Source organism: Miscanthus floridulus, chromosome 1 (assembly GCF_019320115.1).
Source record: "Miscanthus floridulus cultivar M001 chromosome 1, ASM1932011v1, whole genome shotgun sequence".
Lineage (NCBI taxonomy): Eukaryota > Viridiplantae > Streptophyta > Magnoliopsida > Poales > Poaceae > Miscanthus > Miscanthus floridulus.
In genome coordinates, this window is record NC_089580.1 from 188469100 (window position 1) to 188487415 (window position 18316).

General features: G+C 42.6%; 2 protein-coding genes across 4 annotated transcripts; one reads left to right on the plus strand and one right to left on the minus strand.

The window, feature by feature from the left end:
* Positions 1 to 4122: 4122 nt before the first annotated feature.
* Positions 4123 to 9134, minus strand: LOC136506011 (E3 ubiquitin-protein ligase BIG BROTHER-like). Of its 3 annotated transcripts, none has more exons than XM_066501153.1 (8): positions 8761 to 9134; positions 7880 to 8041; positions 7389 to 7623; positions 6429 to 6466; positions 5919 to 5963; positions 4819 to 4946; positions 4555 to 4663; positions 4123 to 4468 (listed from the first exon to the last, which is right to left on the minus strand). In XM_066501153.1, the coding sequence occupies exons 2-8, from the start codon at positions 8018 to 8020 to the stop codon at positions 4415 to 4417; spliced, it is 750 nt and encodes a 249-aa protein (XP_066357250.1). In that variant the 5' UTR covers positions 8021 to 8041; positions 8761 to 9134; the 3' UTR covers positions 4123 to 4414. The 3 variants fall into 3 exon arrangements, with proteins under 3 accessions (XP_066357250.1, XP_066357242.1, XP_066357236.1); XM_066501145.1 differs by having other exon boundaries at positions 8709 to 9134; XM_066501139.1 differs by having other exon boundaries at positions 4124 to 4468; positions 8752 to 9134.
* Positions 9135 to 15206: 6072 nt separating this feature from the next.
* On the plus strand, positions 15207 to 17585 carry LOC136468550 (uncharacterized). Its single transcript, XM_066467078.1, has 2 exons — positions 15207 to 15954; positions 16945 to 17585. Exons 1-2 carry the CDS (start codon positions 15207 to 15209, stop codon positions 17583 to 17585), a joined length of 1389 nt encoding a protein of 462 aa, XP_066323175.1.
* Positions 17586 to 18316: the final 731 nt, after the last annotated feature.

An 18316-nucleotide genomic window follows, 5' to 3' on the forward strand; every position in this document is an offset into this window, starting at 1 on the left:
ATGAAAACGGATCGGATACGGACGGATATCACCGATATTACATTTGTTTTTATATTTTTGTCCGAATTCGGATTCGAATACGGATAGTGTTAACTATGTCGGATAGGATACGATTGGATATCGACATCATAAATATGCGATTTGAGTATTCGAATACGGATACGGTATCGGATGTTGGATATCCGGACTCGGATACGGACAGATCCCAACCCCTCTAAACGGATTCGGATTCGAATACGGTCGGAAAATATCCGTACCGTTTTCATCTCTGGTTGGGGTTACCGGGTTAGTGCGGCCTATACTTGCCATGCAGCATGAGACACGAGGGCACGAAAATAAAGCCCGACATGAACCCGGCACGGCCCGATGAAATTTGGGTCCGGGTTGGCCTGACCCGCTGCTCAGGCCGTGCTTGGGCTAACCCCCAAGCCTGTGGGCCAACATGGCCCGGCACGAGAAATGGAGGGAGGCCCGACAGCGGCCCGAGGCAGCCAGCCCCCTCCCCAATGGCTACCCGCCACCGCCAGCCCAACGGCCATTTTGGCCCATCATCAGCCCACACTCGGCCCCTCCCTTCATATATAAGGGACATGCCGCGGCCGCCGACCGCTCCCTTTCCTCACCTAACATTAATCGGCTAATCCATTCGACTCCACCTGTCGCGCAGCGCCCACACCGCTCTCGTCTTCGCCTCACCTTCGCCACGCCGTCATCTCCTCGGCGTCCGACCTCATCGACTCTGGTGACCTTGATCTGTCTTTCGCCGTCGGCCAGCCTTTCCCTTCTCCTCCCTGATCTCCTTCCTCTCCCCCTCTCCCTTCCCCTCTTGGTGATATGTGAGTTCGTGTTCCTGTCAGTGTCATCCCTCCTCCGCCGCTCGCCGTCCTTGCTAACAGTCTGTCGTCTTCTCTACGGGGGTCGTCGACTTCTCCGGCACCGGGCTCCGGTTGCGCAGGTAAACCCTAACCCTAACCCTAGCATCTTCTTTTAATGCAAATGCAATGAAAACATTAACACCTTTGTTTGCAGGATACTTGGGTTCTGATCTAGCCCCTACACCTTCTGATCCTAATAAAAGAACTTATCACCTTGTTCATCAACGTTGTGCTTGTCATATCATAAATTTGATTGTTAAATCTAGTTTAAAGAGGTTCAAACCTTACACAGAAGATTTTAAAACTGCTATTAACTTCTTGAATTCTTCTAATAATAGAATTGCCATGTTTAAGAACTACTGCAATACTCAAGGTTTAAGACCTAGTAAGTTTGGTTTGGATATGGATGTTAGATGGAATGCTACATATCTTATGCTTAAACACCTGCTGCCATATAAGGAAGTTTTTTCTGTGTTCATTAATGCTAATTTTGGGGCTGAATTGTTAACTCCAAGACATTGGCATATAGCTGCAAAGGTATTGGAATTTCTGGAAGTATTTTATGAATCAACTGTTGTTCTTTCTGGTGTGTACTATCCAACTAGCCCTCTTGTTTTGCATCATCTGCTTGAGATTTTCTGCTCATTTGCATGAAAGTGAAAATGATCAAAATCTGATAGCTTTTGTGTATCCGATGAAACTAAAATTTCTTAAATACTGGGAAAATATACCTCTGTTGTATTCATTTGCTTTCATTCTTGATCCAAGAGCTAAGATGAGAGGTCTGTTTAGTGTCCTGGTAATTCTAAAAGAAAACCTTGGTGTTGATTACAATTCATATTATGTTTCTGTTAAAACTGAACTTTATAAGTTATTCGCCAAGTATGACAACAAGTTTGGTGCAGCTAAGAATAGAAGGGTTACACATCCTGCAGGCCAAATTGGTAAGAGAAAATAGGCTTGGGGAAGAATATTTGGCGGCTCTGGAGCCTCTGGTGTTATTGGTCCATCCCCTACCCCAACTTCATCTGCTGCATCTGTTGGTTGTGAGCTCACAGCTTACCTGGACAGTGACAATGTCACTGCATATGAAAATGACTTTGATTTGTTTCTCTAGTGGCGTGACCACAAACTAACCTTTCCTGTTTTATCTATAATGGTAAAAGATATAATGTCTGTTCCAGTGTCTACTGTGTCTTCAGAATCATGCTTCAGCTTGATAGGAAGGATACTTGAAGAGCGGCGCCAACACTTGTTGCCAGAACATGTGGAGATGCTTGCTTGCATTAAGGATTGGGAGTTGGGAGAACGAAGACTGCAACATTCAACAGACAACCAAGAGTTGGCAAGCTACTTCGAGCATCAATATCTTGATAAAGAAATTCAGAGTGCATTTGGGGCTCCTTCGGCTGGTACATCAGTGGCTTCTGCATCTACTTCTACTGGTACTTAGTGTTCTCTGTTCTGAGAGAGTTGAGAGATGAGAGATAAGAGATGAGAGTGAGTTGAGAACTTGAGATTGAGAGGAGAGATGAGAGATGAGAGTTGAGATGAAACTGAGAGTGACATTTATATCTGAACTTTGAACTTATTATTATAAGAACTGTGCTACACTCTTTTTTCTTTCTAGGGTTTCTCACAAGGGTGAGTTTTATCTAGAAAGGTTTTTAATGAGGTTGCATTGCACACAGCTCAATTATCTTTTTAAGTCTTGTTTGTGCATTGTTATTTTGTGATTGTGAGTTGTGAATCTGTTAAGATACTTCAAACTTATGAGTTGTGACTGGTCACTGGTCAATGGTCTAGTTGTTAATTGTTATCTTTGAATCCGGTCTAGTTGTGAACTTGTGATTGTGAGTTGTGATTGTAAATCTGTGATCTTTATCCTTTATGTTTTCTGTGAAATTTGATTCCAAATTTGAAAACTGAAGTTAGAGCTAAATTTGCCGGTGTGTTTGCAGAATTGCGGGCTGTGTGCTGGCACGACCCGATATTTTCGCCGGGCTGATCGGGCTGGCACGGCCCGAAAATCAGCCCGCAGACCCGCGCTTGGGCCGAATGCCAGGCACGAGACTCGTACCGGCATGGCCCGTAGGCACGACGTGCCGTGCCGGCCCGAGAAGTTACGGGCCATGCCTAGCCCGTGCCCGGGCCGGGGCGTGCCGGGCTGGCCCGATGGCCATATATAGTGCGGCCGCTTGAGCGTGCTCGTCTTCGTTCCCTTCGACGGTTCGACCTATTGTTGCTTCTGGAGCTCACATGTTTTGGGGCCTTTTTCAGCCCATATTTGGGTGGGCTAGTCGTTAGTTAATGATCCAGTGAGTAGGATGGATTTGGCCCTATTCTGTTTTTAAAGATAGACGAAATCTCTCCCTCAATTCACTCAAAAAAAAAAGAAGGAAATTTCTCCATCAAAACTTTATAGCATCTTGCTTAAAAAAAACTTTATAGCATCTTCAACAGTGCCCCCCCCCCCCCCCCCCCCCCCCCCCCCCCCCCAAAAAAAAACTTTCTAAGGATGGCTCTCCTACATTCTGGGGTTCTATTTTTAGCATCCAACTTCACTAAGAGCCCGTATTTCATTTTGTCAGATTTTAATATAATTTTTATGTATATCATTCGTATCAAACTTACGACCCGTTTGGTTGCGCTCCCAGCCGCTGGCTGTCCACCAAATCACTGTTGCGCACTGTTCAATATTGTAGAGAGGGGAAACGGCTCCGATAAAAAAAACTATAAAAGGGTGGAGCTAGAAGAACTGTAGTTTTGGGGCTCCGGCTGACCACGCTACAGTTTTGAAGACGCCAGAAGAAGTCTCTCCAAACAAGCCTTAAAATGTTTATAAAAAATTGAAATGAACTGTATTCAAATTTATGATTTCAAATAAGACAATTTAAATCTAAATTTATTCAAACATAAAAATCATAGTCATATAAAAAATGTCTATCATGCGACGTAGTGCTTGTGGCATTAAAGTGATCAACAACATTTTTCAATACGATTATTTTAAATTATCTTTCATAATGGCATGGATGATTAATTTAGACACGATTCTGAAGGATTATATTTTATTTATTTTTAATAATGGCAATGGTGGATAAATTTTGATAAAACATATAGATATAATGATGATTTTACTAAATTATTATTTATTTTTAATAATGGCAATGGTCGATAATAATTTTTGAAATTTTTACACTTTTTCTCTAAAGCATCTCGGGAGGATTTAGGATTTTAATAACGTAGAGGTGGAGCCTCTAATCTAATTATTAGTTATAAAAGGTTGCATTGTGGGCCTCGTCCAACCAAACACAAGTAACGGTACCTCTTTCCCCCTGATTTGATTACGTTACAAAACGCTGAACCAAACACTAAATACATCTGATAATAACCTATATTTGGTAATATGGTGCTAATACACAATTCTAAAGAAGGGACAATAAGCTGCCTTCAAGCAGAAATCATGCATCAATTGCGGGCAGTACTCACTACTCAGCTTCAAAGCGCAACGACTTCATAGCGGCCTCATAACTGATAACTCATTGCCTCTTAGGTTCGTCGCCAGGAACTTCAGCAAAGCAAACAGGGCATACCTGCGAAAGAAATGTACTTTCATTAAGCGAAAGAAGCACAGGAAAGAAATTAAAAGTAGGCGTCTCGCCAATATTTGGTTGCTGACCTTGTTTATGCTAAGCCATCTTGTCACGCAGCTGGCATGGTATACATGCTTGCATGGAAGTGTCATCTGCAAATTTCCTCTCCTGTACTCCATTTGGCAAATCACACAACTGACACCCAAAGGAAAGTCCTGCGGTTAACTTCATGTCCATTGAAGAAGCCGTACAAAGTTGTTGCAAATAATTGCATACACTGCTCCACTATGATAAGCAAGGATCATATTTTTACATCAAACATATAATGATGCAGCATATTATAATCTGACCTTTCACGCCGTGTTTTCTTCCTTGAAAAGAAACCACACTTGTACTTCGTGACAGGAAGCGACGAAATGCGTTCTTGGGAGATACCACGGCTCTGGGTTCCAACTACCTCACCCAAATCCAACAGTTCCTGTCAACAAAACTTGTTAGTTATGGAATTTTTGAAGTAATCAAACGAGAGAACAAAATTGATATATGTACACTAGAAATGAAATACTTGAAGAACTTAGCAAAAAAGAACGGTTAGCAGAAATATAGCTCAACCATTGACACCATACTGTTATATCAACTGTTCCATTGCATGAACAAAGAGAAGCAACACATTTTGGCAATCCTGACAAGGAGTTTTTCAGATAAACGAACCAAAAAAGACATGATTGTTCAATTAAAAACAAAAAATATTTTTTTTTCACCTTAAATGTTAAGCAATGAAGAGGGTTTGGGGAAGTCCCCCACCATAACAATAGACCAGCCAGGGATCATGTCACATACAGCCATACTGGCTACTAGACATTGCTTTGTTTCATATTTCCACATATAAATAACAGATTTGCAACTACTGGTTCGTAACCATCCATATAACTCCCATCCACTCTTATTTGAGTTATAAAGGAGAAAGCCCCATACAATGCATACGCAAAGGAAATTATTGTTTATTGGCACAATCAACACCTAATTCTAGGTCAAGCAAAAACTTCATCCGAAAAGAAAAAAAGTTCATAAACTGGTGATCCCACTGAACTTGAAAATAGCTAACAGTGACATTAGCTAGCAAGGGGGTACATATGATGTGATTTGCAATGGCTAAAGTAACTTTGTCAAAAGGCGACCTCCGTAAGCAATTAAGAAAACGAAGTGGTTGGCAGTGCAGTGAGGAGCCATTCTCCATTTGGAGAATTTGATTATAACTTGCTCATGGTACACTCTTGGACTAATACAATAATGCATGGTATAATCTATGCAGTCTCTTGCCTATGTACCTAAGAGTACACGTTTAAAGTACAAGCAATAAGTACAACAATACATATTTGAAGTGTCTGTTTTACCTTACATAACCATCACAATACCATGGACAAAAGCTTGGTGCAGGGAAGTCACTAACCTCATATGTCATGTTGTCAGGGTCAATGTTGTCTTGCCAAACAACCTACAAACATAATAACGATTTTCAGTGAAGCAACTGGAAAGCATGTCCATCCACAGCAGACAACATAAATGTGATCTCACAAAACATATGGACAAGAAACTGCAGCAAGCATGTTTTAGTGCTTATGAATGAACAATAACTGAACATCACATGATATGTTGAGTTGAATGCATAATTGTAATATATACAATGTGGAACGTAAAATTAATAGAAGCAACAAACAATACAATAGGCATGTTATATTGTCAGATTTATTAGCTACCGGAGACAACTTTTATGGCATCTATACCCGAAAAATATAAACACCTTTTTTCAGGCACGCTGGACATATAGATTGACTTTGAATCGGAGACATGAATAACAGCAATAGGAGAAGAGGAATTCATACTGTGTGTGTCTGTGTGTGTCTTGCAGGAGAAGGGGCATATTAGGTCAAAGATAACCATGCTCAAAATTATCATTTACCTGAGAACTACCCGGACTTTGGTGTACCTGTTGGATGCCTGTAAAAAGAACAACATCAGAGTGCCAGGTAAAGATGGATTAGTAGATTACATTGTCAAAAAGGTTGTGCAAAACCAAAGATGATTCTGAGAAGTTGAAAGTTGGACTGCCTGACTTCAAGGAAAAAGGATTTAATCTTATGACTTGTTAGTGAATGTTAATGTAACAATCAAATTCACAAACAGGTCTCGCTTTATGCATTCCTTGCATTTCCCTAAGCTTGTCATAACTTAAAAAAAACAAAAATCAAATTATCAGATGGTTCCGACATGTACAAAGTATGGTTAAAACTTCAAACAATTGGGACGTCTACTCTCTTATCAGTATAATGTCCAAGGTTGTCTATTTTACAACCAAAAATCTAATAAAGAGACAACAAATGGAGCCTAATCAGATAACAGCAGTAACTGATGGCCATACACTACAAAACTTTTCTTGTCAGACACCCTGGGAGCGAATGAAGAATGCCTTCATATAGACAGAGACACTAGAGTTGCATGGTTATACAACCATGCATATTTGTTTACCGGTCCTCTTAGAAAGGAAACTTCAATGGGAGTATTATAGGCTCATAATGCAATTTAGATGTAAAACTACCTTGATCGCAAACATTACTCATGACAACTCTACTTCACATATGTGTCCAGTTGCAATAGAAATGCAGATTAATGAGAGTAAAGTTTAATTCCCAGGTGAAAGAATGTGTGGTGTTATCCCATATTCTTCGCCCACCATCTGATATGAAACCCTCAAAAATAACCTTTTCACTATTTAAGCCCAAAGTACATTGATAGCAAAGGAAGTGATAGTGATAAAATTGAGTGTATCACAGTACATCCTTAGCAATTTAACCAGAGATTAGCAATATTTCCCAAAACTATGTAATTTTCAGGACTTGTGTTTTTGTATTTTCGAACTTACATTCATCGGTAGTAGTATTTGCAGTTGTGCGGGGAGCTTCACTGCCCTGCAGGACAACATTGGCAGAGTCCACACTGTTTGCAGGTGTAGTGTTATCCCATACTCTGCACCCACCATCAGCTCTATGCATGTAGTCGTCTATGTCATAGACATGAGCATAGCTGTAATAGTTCCCAGGACCAGAGTATCCATACTTGTATGAGTTTGTATGCATCATTGCCCAGTACGGATTACCCTGCACAGTAGTGGCAAATCATTGTGAATCAAAGCAGCCAATGATAAGGAAATAAGATTGTAAGCTGAGGCAGTCAATTACAGCCATCTGGATTTAGCCTTTTTTTTTCCTTCCTGAGAGTTCAGTGCCATGCCAAAAGTAATTGCATAGGTGTGGCAAAACACAGGGTAACAAAATAAAAATTTTACAGTAATGTTGGGGTCGATGTCTGCTGTACAAGATTATTTGAGAAACATGGCAGTAACGTTTTGCATACCTGATCCTGAAAGCCATCCATAAGAGCAAAGTCAGCATGAGCATAAGTGAGACCCTCAAAGAAATCCATGAAGCTCTCTGTGATTGTGTATGGAAATCCAGTGTTTATGTAGTGGAGTTCCATTTGTCGACTGTTGTTCATTCCTTATGATGAAACATGAACCTAACAGAAATCAACCAATCAAAGTTGTGTTAAACTTCGTCCCACCATGAAAGTAGAAATCAGAAAAAATCCGATTCGTATCAAGTGCTGGCATTGCTCTATAACATTTCATTTTGATGAAATCAAAGCAGGAATAGGTTGTTAGCTGTAGCATAAGACAGTATAGTGATTGTACGGACTGTGAAATTTGCATGCTGAAACCTCTAAACTGAACCAGTGCGCAGCAAAAATGTTAAGCAATACTACAGATCTTGCTTACTGAATGATTATAAAGGATACATCATAGACGCATTACTTTGCAACCTGTCATTAGCATTAATGAATAAGACGCCAGCCAAATTATCATCGTACCCCAAAATGATGTAACAAAGGCGGCCCATTTCGGCACCACTGGTACAATGCGCATTCGCCAAAGCGGAGGACTAGGAACACAGTGCACGAATGAATGGGCAACCCACAAAAGGAGGGGACATGACGGTTAAGTTGAACCGCCAAAAAATAAAATAAAAACAGACTGGCATTGATACTCCATTACTAGCAACCAAATCGCAGGAAAAACGGAAAGATTGTAGTTTCCATCCCCGAGAGTTTGGTTTGCTCACATCAGAGAAAGCGGAGACTCAGACAAGAACAAAAGAACGAAGCAAAGCTAGGGCTAAGTAATTACCAAACAAAATACTAACAAAATGCAAGTCGGGGCAGATCTCCACCTCCAATACCAGCAGTGGGGTGAAGACGGGGGTGAGCAATGACTGCAAGCAAGAGAAGGAGTCGAGGTGGCGTGCTTCCGCGGAGGGAGATGCGGAGGGTGCGGCGCGCGGCGAGGAGTGGCTCCGGCCTCCGGGTGGGGGTGGCGGCACAGAGGGCGTGGAACTCGCGGGAGACGAGGGCGAGGCGAGGAATGGGTGCGCGGCACGCGGCGAGAGCGCGAACAGCGACGTCGTCAGGTAGGAGGACGACGAGATGAACCGCTGCCCGCGCCGACGAGGTGGTGGAGGGTGGCCGAGGTGAATTTGGGGGGCGGGCGAGCAGGCAGGAGCAGGAGCAGGAGGAGGACGAGGTGGAGAAGAACTGGAATGGAGGAGTTCAGAGCTTTGGCTGATATCATAGGATACCAGGAGTGGGAATGGCAGGCAGATGGTGCCACAGTGGGGACAGGTTTAAGAGAATTGAGATGAGAAGTGTTTTTTTTCTACGTACGTATTTTGTTTCGGTTTACTGAACTAGTATCACCAAAATATAAAGAATCCAGATAGTACATTTTTGCCATTTCTTTTTATCAGTTTGCTGATTTTCTGTAAGTCTATTGACCAAAATTTTTCTGGTTCAGCCATCTATATTTTTCCAAGAACAAATATGCAAAAGTAAATTATATAACTCTAAAGATAAATCTGGACGATTTCAGGCTCATGCCAAAAAATACCCTATGACTTGCAGTTACAGAGGTAAAATACTCCCTCTCGCAAAAAAAAATGCTCCATCTATATATACTTATATAATGATGGATCATAGATCAGCTAAAATATTTTGCCCATGCAATATTTATGTTTTTCTAAAAAAAATAATACAAGAAAAAGAAACATTTGGATTGTTCGAGGATGTCAAAATGTAGGGCTCGCTAACCTTTCACTGCAGTTAGCGTAGGGGTAATTGAGCTAAGCAAAACTGTTCCGTAAATGCACCAATTTTTTTATATTGTAAATGCAAAAGTAAATGCACCAGTAGTTTAGCTAACTGATTCAGGGCGAAAGATGGCATTGGTATCTTCGTTTATATCTCTCGTTTGTCTATAAAAATCCAACGATGCAAGATGTAAGCTGGCACGTATAATTTTGAATGGTCTTGTGCTGCATAGCGTGGCTATCGACCGTGCAGAAATTTAAAGAAAAAAAAATCCTCCACATGCGATGGCACCAAATAGTCAATCAAACAAATTGAATTACGGGAGCAACCTTGATTAGGAGTAGCAGGCGCATAACTACACCGCCGCAATAGTTTACTGCCGCCTGCCTGCTGGCAAGTACGAGAGGGAATGCAAGGAAAACCAGTACAGTAGCATCACTTTTTTACGGCAGCGCACTGCACTGCACTGCACCCAAAAGAGCATGGTTATTAATGCTCCTTATCACTACCAAATCATGGACTTGTTACCATGATAGTCATAACCATCGTCACTTTATTCGCTGGATCGTTTTCGTGACTTATAAATTAGCTAAAGTTTGTTTTATCGTGAGAGAAAAACACAGCAATCAAACGGACAGGTGCATGACAACACCGGTGCAGTACAAAACTTTATGCTTCTCAAGTACACTGGCCGTGATTCCCAGAGGCCAGAGGTAGGGTACTACGGAGAATTTGCGAGCAAGTGCGGAGCGTCCAGTAAAGAGATGGCGTGCGCCTGTGGGTGTGGGACAGATTGCCTTTGGCAGCTCAGCTGCAGTGCTGCGGAGCAGTGCAGTGTGCGTCGAACCACTTCCGCTGTGCTGCGTGCCTGTGTTTCAGGCAAGTTGATGGGTTGGATTGACAGGCTGACAGCGGGTTTGTTCGTGCGAAATGGCACGGGGGGGTGGGGGGGGATCGCACTCGTTTTTTCAGCTGCATTTTTGGCATGTGTTGTGTAGCTTGCTTGCAAGCAACAACATGCTAAGATTCTTCTTTGAGGCGCATGCGTAACCCGTCTTAGCTTGCAAGTTAGTACTACAAATGGAGTGTGCTCAGCTTCTCTCTCTTGCATGTCTCATCCAGCGCTGTCACGCCTTACAAGTGTTGTGCCCATTACCAGTACAGTGCTGGAACTGGAACGCGCGTGAGTTGAGTTGGCACGTTGATTGCCGACGTGGCAGAGCTCGTCGTAGAACTGATCGATCGAGGAAGGCCTTTCCTGTTCCCGCGGCGCCACTCATCATCATCCTCCCGACCGGTCCAATCGACCGTGACGTCCTGGTTGGAGGATCTCCGTCCCCTGAAAGCAACGGGATTAACCAACTTGTACTGGCCGCAGCAATTTTTTTTATCCGATTGTTTAACCGTGAAGCGTTAGATTCGGATAAAGCGAAAAAGGGGAGGTGATTCCGCAGCAACAGCGGGGAGTTTCTGTTCCTTCACAGAGGCGCCCCGATCCGGCTCTCTGTCTGTAGGGTCCACAGGACACCGGGCCCGCACGCCGGTGAGTGCGTGCCGATCTCCGACAGGTGCGAGAAGTACGCTTGTGGTGTACGCAAGGGTGAGGACGAGGGCCGGGCCCCTCCTCGCAGGCGTGACGCTTGGGGTTCCTCTTTCCCCACGGGCCACGGCAAGGCCTGGCCCCACCCGGCGGGCCGTGGACGGACGGGGAGTGGAGGGGAGGGAGCATGACACGCGGGCCCAGGACGGGGGCGGGCGGGCCCTGTGATCCAGCACTGTTTCTCCGTCGCTTTTGTCCCCTCCGGCCCCCGCTGCTGCTTTTCCCGCTTTCGCGCTGAAAAGAAGAGGGCACGGGATGGGAGTCTGGAGAGGATGACGAGCCAGGCAGGACCCGTGCCGCGTACACTGGGTCTATAGGCACAGCTGGCGTCCTGACTGGGTTTGGAATTCGGATCCTGCCGTGTGCCGTGCATATTTGCTGGCTGAATTGGGCACAGTTTTTTTTTTTGCCGTGTACAGTATAAAGCGTCAGATCTCGGACGGAGTTCATTGCTCTCGTCCACGGAGCATAAGCAATGCAAAGACTGTCGGTGTCGGCTTGCTCACGGTGGTCTATGCTGGAACGGGTCCAGCTAGGTCCATGAGGAGCGGCAGCCGGCAGGGATAGGGCGTCGGCGTTGGAGGGATTTTGATCAGACGACACGTCTTTCTCTGCGCTCCTGCTGGCCTGCTGCACTTCTGCTGCGGCCTTCTGGTTCTGGTTCTGGAAGGGGTACTTGCCCGTCCGGCCGGCGCCATGCATGGAAGCTTTTCGTGCCAGGTGGCCACTTGCGGGCTGCGGGCTGGGGCGCGCTAGCTCGCTCGGGGTCGGGGTCGGGGTCGGGACTAGACGACGAGCTGAGGCCTCCCAACGGCGAAGCAACGGCGGCCAGTTGTTTCTCAAGAGATACTACTATATGCTACTCTACTCCAAGTACCGTAGCTACCTTTGTTCTCAAGCGAGACAGACATAGGCTCGTGAGAGCTACGCGATCGATCGAGTAGCAGGCAGGAAGGAATATATATATACTCCTATATATACTTTTTTTTTCTCGAACGTGCCATTGGTACGATATTCATTAAGGCTGCGTTTAGTACGATATTCGATGGTGCCATTGGTACGGTATTGGTTAAGCAGAAGGAGTACACACTTGGTTGCATTGCCGTCTACGGTCCACGACTCCAGGTATACACTCCATAGAGATGCACAGCTCACTAGTCACGCGGCCGAGAAAGCGCTCCCTCGGTAGCAGAATAGATTGACGTTATGTGATGCGTGCTGGTTAAAATTTTTCTAATTTTAATTAAGTTTGTAGAAAATACGTGTAATATTTATATCTTTAAATAAATTTATTATGAAACTATATTCAACGATCTATCTAATGATACTAATTATAAATTATAAATATTAATATTATTTTATATATAATTGATCAAGTTTTAAAAAAGCTAATATTTTTTGGAGCGAGAATAATTTCTACTTTAGGACCAAGGGAGTAGAGTACATGCTTGCCAGAACGTGGGAGCAGGCATATTTAGGCCCTATTTAGATTTCACCCAAAATCTAAAATTTTTTAAGATTTCTCGTCACATTAAATCTTACGGCACATGTATAGAGTATTAAATGTAGATAAAAAGAATAACTAATTGTACAGTTTACCTGTAATTGGCGAGACGAATCTTTTAAGCCTAAATAGTTTATAATTAGACATTTTTTGTCAAATACAAATGAAAGTGCTACAGTAACCAAAAGTCAAAAAAATTCGCATCTAAACGGGGCCTTATATAGTGGGTTACTGGCAGTCTGGCACAGCCTGCCGTGCCGAGGGCATGCAGTGCCCGTCCGGTCCACCCCGAATGGTGCTAGTGCAGCGACACGCGTGCTAAGAGTTTATCGACGACTCGACATACCCAAGTACCACCCAACTATACATTGGTCCCTGGCTTCGCTTCTCTCTCTGTAAAACCGTCGTGTTACACGTACTTGGGGCTATTCTGTTTGGAGACACTGCAGTGTACTGTAGTACTGCTACACATGCTTGCTCGATCTGCTGGCTTCACGAGGAAGGCAACGCCGCAGCCAACAGAACATGTGTTCTGATTTCTCGAACCAGTATATTGTCCGTGGTAAGGCTACGGCGACATTTAGAGTAACACATATTAAACATTCATTCATCTAACTTGATAAACAATCTATTATTACAAATTTGAAAAATATGGTAAATCTAAATCAATCTATTATACTTGATCAATCGTTATGGTAGATTGTCAGCCTTTTGCTACAACCATCTTCTGGTCACGACTAGCAGGCCATTGATCTGACCAATTTCATCACGGCCATCTTCTGGTCACGGCTAGTAGGTCCCTAAAAAAGCATCAAGTCCCTACAAATATCATGAAAGGTAGCAAGCCATTGATCTGACCAATTTCATGAACAATCACGGATCACAGCTCATATGGCCAGGATGAGGGACAAACTAATTGTCGACTTCAGGTTTCATGGAATGCAAGTTACAACAATGAAAGTACTATCATAAAAATTGAATCCGCAGTGTCATGATTTTTTTTTTGAAAGACATGCAAACAATCATGAAGGAACCTAATCGCAAAAAAAACCATGAAGGAACCTAAGGCAGCAAACAAAGGAAATTAGCTAAACATGCAATCATTTAACCTGAGAGAGAACCTTAACAGAAGGCAACAACTTGCTGTTCGTAACCTCTTAGAAACAAGTCTAAGCATCTCCAAAATTTTCAAATATCCAGAACTCAAATAATTACTGTCCAAATAGATCTATGGAAAGTTAACCTAAATTGCTCTCCAAAATTTTCATATATGCACTCAAATCAACAAAGAAAAGAGACCAACTCACCATGCTTTGCTTCTTAATCACTGGACCAGGGCACCTATGTCTCATTCACCAAGACAATCTTCACATCCTTGGCCTCCTTCAAATACAAAACAAGACAAAATTTGTAAAAAAAATAAACAATTGTCCAGATGAATTTCTATCTATTGGATAGGCTATGAGTGTGTGTTCGTTGACTGGTCAACTACTGTTGCTTACTGAAATAGGCATATACTTTCAGTCACATGCATGTCAATTTTTTTTTGGAATATTATGGCTGCTGCTATATTAGTTCATTGGAACTTAGAAATTGTATTATCGGCCAACTTAGAGATAAAAATCAAAGGCTTAACCAACGCTAGAGAATGTTCAGTAATTCAGACAGGAAACACGCCGCACCATTCTAGCTGCCTTTTTTTGTCATAAAGCAAACACTACATCTTGGATAAACCACCTTAAGATTTGTCTTTGTGGCATCCAGTGGCGGACCTAGTGGGTGGTCAGGGTGGTCCACCGACCACCCTGTGGGCCACCAGTCCACTGCACCCGTCAACCATACATATGCTCTACGAGATACAGATGGTAGCATGCGCGGTCCATGACTACGGCTTCTTTGCTGCTTTCATCCGGAGGTGGATCGGTCACGGGGCCCATGACTACGGCTCGGGCCACATCCGGCCCAAGAAGGCAAGCACGCGCTACCATGACTACGTGCTGGACCCAGGCCTCGTCTACGAGTACGAGACTACGACGCGTCGTACCAGCCTACCAGGAGTCTAGAGTCCAGACTGCTCTTCGCGACTTCGCGTGCACCAGCGCCGGCTCCAGCTCGACCGCTCGGTGCTGTGCCCAGCGCGCCCGCCGCCGCCCTACGAGCACTCCAGCAGATCATCGCCCGTCGCTTTGCCTGGCCTGGCCATCGCCTGCAAGACTGATCGAGTGATCACTAGTCCTTCCTCAGTTCCTCAGGTGATACTCCCCGTCCATCCCCGTGCTTCCTCAGTTCCAGGTTTTTTCTTCCGATCGTTAGTTTTGCTAATTGGCAAGTGTTTTTTTCCAGAACTCTTGAGTCTTGAATTATGAAAAGAAACGGAGACATTCGATCCCTTTTTTAGAAAGCAGCAAAGAAGGCGACTGCTATTGACCCACCTCCGGATGAAAATACTGTGGAAGAGCAGAATCAAAAAAGAAGATAGAGTACAAGTTGAAGAAATTGCAGATCATTTGCCCTCGCCCCCGCTAGCATCACCGCCACCGCCCGCATCAAAGCCACCGGCGTATGACATCAATCGCCTACCATATGATCCAGGTGAAAGGCTGTCCATTGAAGATTATCCTGTTAATGATCAAGATGCAATTCGTAGAGCATATATTACTAAAGGTGCTTGCAAACCTTATATCCATGATTTTCCATACCGAAACATTGGAGGCGTACCTCGTCGATTCAGTATACAATGGTTGTATAATTATGAGTGGCTTGAATGTAGTGTCAAGAAGGATTCTGCATTTTGCTTCATATGCTACTTGTTCAAGAAGGGCAGTGGGTCAAAAACTTTTATTGTTGATGGATGGAATAATTGGAATATAGGAAACACAGCACTTCTCAAACATTCTGGTTCTAGGGCACATAAAGCAGCTCAAGAGAAGTATATTGGTTTTATGAATCCCAAGGTAGCAATTAATTATAACATTGACAAGTGGAGTGAGGAGGAGCTTCGTCTTTACAAGAAAAGATTGACATATTCACTTAGATGTATCAAGTTTCTTTTGCATCAAGGATTGGCATTCTGTGGACATGATGAAAGTGAAGAGTCTAGCAACAGAGGCAACTTCATTAAACTTTTAAAGTTTCTTGCAGGAAATAGTGAACAAGTGAACAAGTATGTCTTGAACAATGCACCAGGTAATTGCACTTTGACTAACCCAAAGATACAAAAGCAAATTATTCACTATTGTGCCATAGAAACTAGAAAGAAAATAATTAAGGAACTTGGTGATGAGCCCTATGCAATTTTAGCTAATGAGTCTAGTGATATATCACATAAAGAACAACTAGCTCTTTGCTTGCGTTATGTTGATAAACTTGGAAGGCCATGTGAGCACTTTATTGGAGTTGTTCATGTAGATGATACTACCTCTTTGTCACTTAAGAAAGCAATTGAAGTTTTACTTGTTAGTAATGGATTGAGTATGCAGCAGATTAGAGGTCAAGGTTATGATGGGGCTAGCAATATGAAAGGAGATATTAAAGGGCTCAAAACTTTAATCATGCAAGAATCACCTTCCGCTTATTATATTCATTGCTTTGCACATCAACTCCAACTAGTTCTTGTTGCTGTTGCCAAAGGAAATACTGACTGCAAGACTTTTTTTGATCAAGTATCTATCTTGTTGAACATTGTTGGGGTTTCTTGTGAGCATCATGATATGCTTTGAAATGCTAGGCTTGAGAATGTCAAGAAAGCACTAGAATGTGGTGAGCTTGAATCGGGGAGTAGATTAAATCAAGAGATGGGTTTGCCTAGGCCTGGTGACACTCGGTGGGGCTCTCATTACAAAACTATATGTAGCATCATCACTATATATTCCTCAATTCATGATGTGCTCATTGAACTTGGTGCTGATAATGCATACAAGGAAGATTGAACAAAGATACATTTTGTGCTTGGAGCATTTGAAACCTTTGAGTTTGTTTTCTTTGTGCACTTAATGTATGTTATTCTTGGATATACAAATGAGTTATCTAAGTGCTTGCAGAGAAGGGATCAAGATATTCTTAATGCAATCTCACTTGTTAATGTGGCAAAGAGCAGAATGCAGGAGTTGAGGTCTAATGGTTGGGATAATTTTCTTTAGAAGGTCACTTTTTTTTGTATTAAACATGGTGTTGAAGTTTCTGCTATGGATGGTGCTTATGTGCCTTATGGAAAATCAGCACGGTATGCTCATGCCCGAAACCAAACAAATGATGACCATTTCCAAAGAGAAGTATACATTGGTGTCATTGATCAAATTAGTCAAGAGCTTGATAATCGGTTTGATGAGATCAATATGGAGCTACTCTCTTGTATGTCAGCCTTCAGTCCTTCCAACTCCTTTGCTTCTTTTGATGCACGGAAGGTACGTAGATTGGCTGAATTTTATCCTAAGGACTTCTCCAACAATGATTTGTTAAAACTGGAATTGCAACTTGATAATTATATTGATGACATGCGACAAGATGCTAGCTTCCAAGGTCTAGACAACATTGTTAATCTCTCAGTTAAGCTTATTAAAACAAAGAGGCACAAAGTGTATGATATGGTGTACTTGGTTCTCAAATTGATATTGCTTTTACCAGTGGCAACTGCGAGTGTTGAAAGGGTATTTTCTGCATTGGTTATAGTGAAAACAAAGTCAAGGAATAAGATAGGTGATACTGTTTTGGATGATTGTCTAGTCACATTTATTGAGCGGGATATTTTCTTCCAAGTTAATGAAGATGATATAATGGAGACATTCATGTCATTGAGAAAGCGGCGGATAAACAAGTAATATTGTAAGTCTCCTATTGTTATATTTTGAAGTATTTGTATTTCATTTGAACAATTTATATTAAGATTTGACGTCGTTTTACCGAATTATAATATGGTTTTACCAAATTATATAAGAATTTTTTTGCGACGCATACCCTATGCAAAAATCTTGGGTCCGCCACTGGTGGCATCATCAGTTTTAGCATAGGACACCATCGCCATGCTAGCTGCCTTTTTTCTATAAAAGGTATGGCCTATATTACACATGGCCATAATTGTTTGGAACCTATATTACACATGGCAACATTTTTTAGTTAGATCATAGCTTAAGAGAAAAGGTATGGCCTAAATCATTTTCTAAGAAAATATAATGGGAGCTAATACCTTTTGAAGAATGCATGCCATACGCTCAAGGCCCATTCCTGTATTGATGTTCTTTAATTTCAACAGTTCTAGACATTCGTCGTCCTTTTTGTTGTATTGCATAAAAACAAGACTGTAGAATTCAATGAATTGGCTATCTATAAGGAAAATGGACCCTAGGCCCATTTACTTTGGATTTTGGTGTTTGATGACCAACACAACTAAATTGGACTAATGAATTTGCAAGTGATTGTTTTATAGTTCAATAGGATGCAAGACGTGACTTGGACAAAGGCGACGTGATGACCCGATGATCAACACCTCAAGCAAGACCTTAGGAGCATACGAGAAGACCCAAGATATCAAACAAAGTCCAAGCATGAAGAT

Bases quoted from the DNA above. Each gene is read 5' to 3' on its own strand.
- LOC136506011 (XM_066501153.1), bottom strand. From the start codon at position 8,020: ATGAACAACAGTCGACAAATGGAACTCCACTACATAAACACTGGATTT. The intron at 5,964-6,428 runs GTAAATGATAAT...TTATGTTTGTAG, and splicing joins AAAGTCCGGGTAGTTCTCAG to GTTGTTTGGCAAGACAACAT. The intron at 4,947-5,918 runs GTTAGTGACTTC...TTTTGTTGACAG, and splicing joins CTGACAACATGACATATGAG to GAACTGTTGGATTTGGGTGA.
- LOC136468550 (XM_066467078.1), top strand. From the start codon at position 15,207: ATGAAAATACTGTGGAAGAGCAGAATCAAAAAAGAAGATAGAGTACAA. The intron at 15,955-16,944 runs GTAATTGCACTT...ATGGTGTTGAAG, and splicing joins TGTCTTGAACAATGCACCAG to TTTCTGCTATGGATGGTGCT.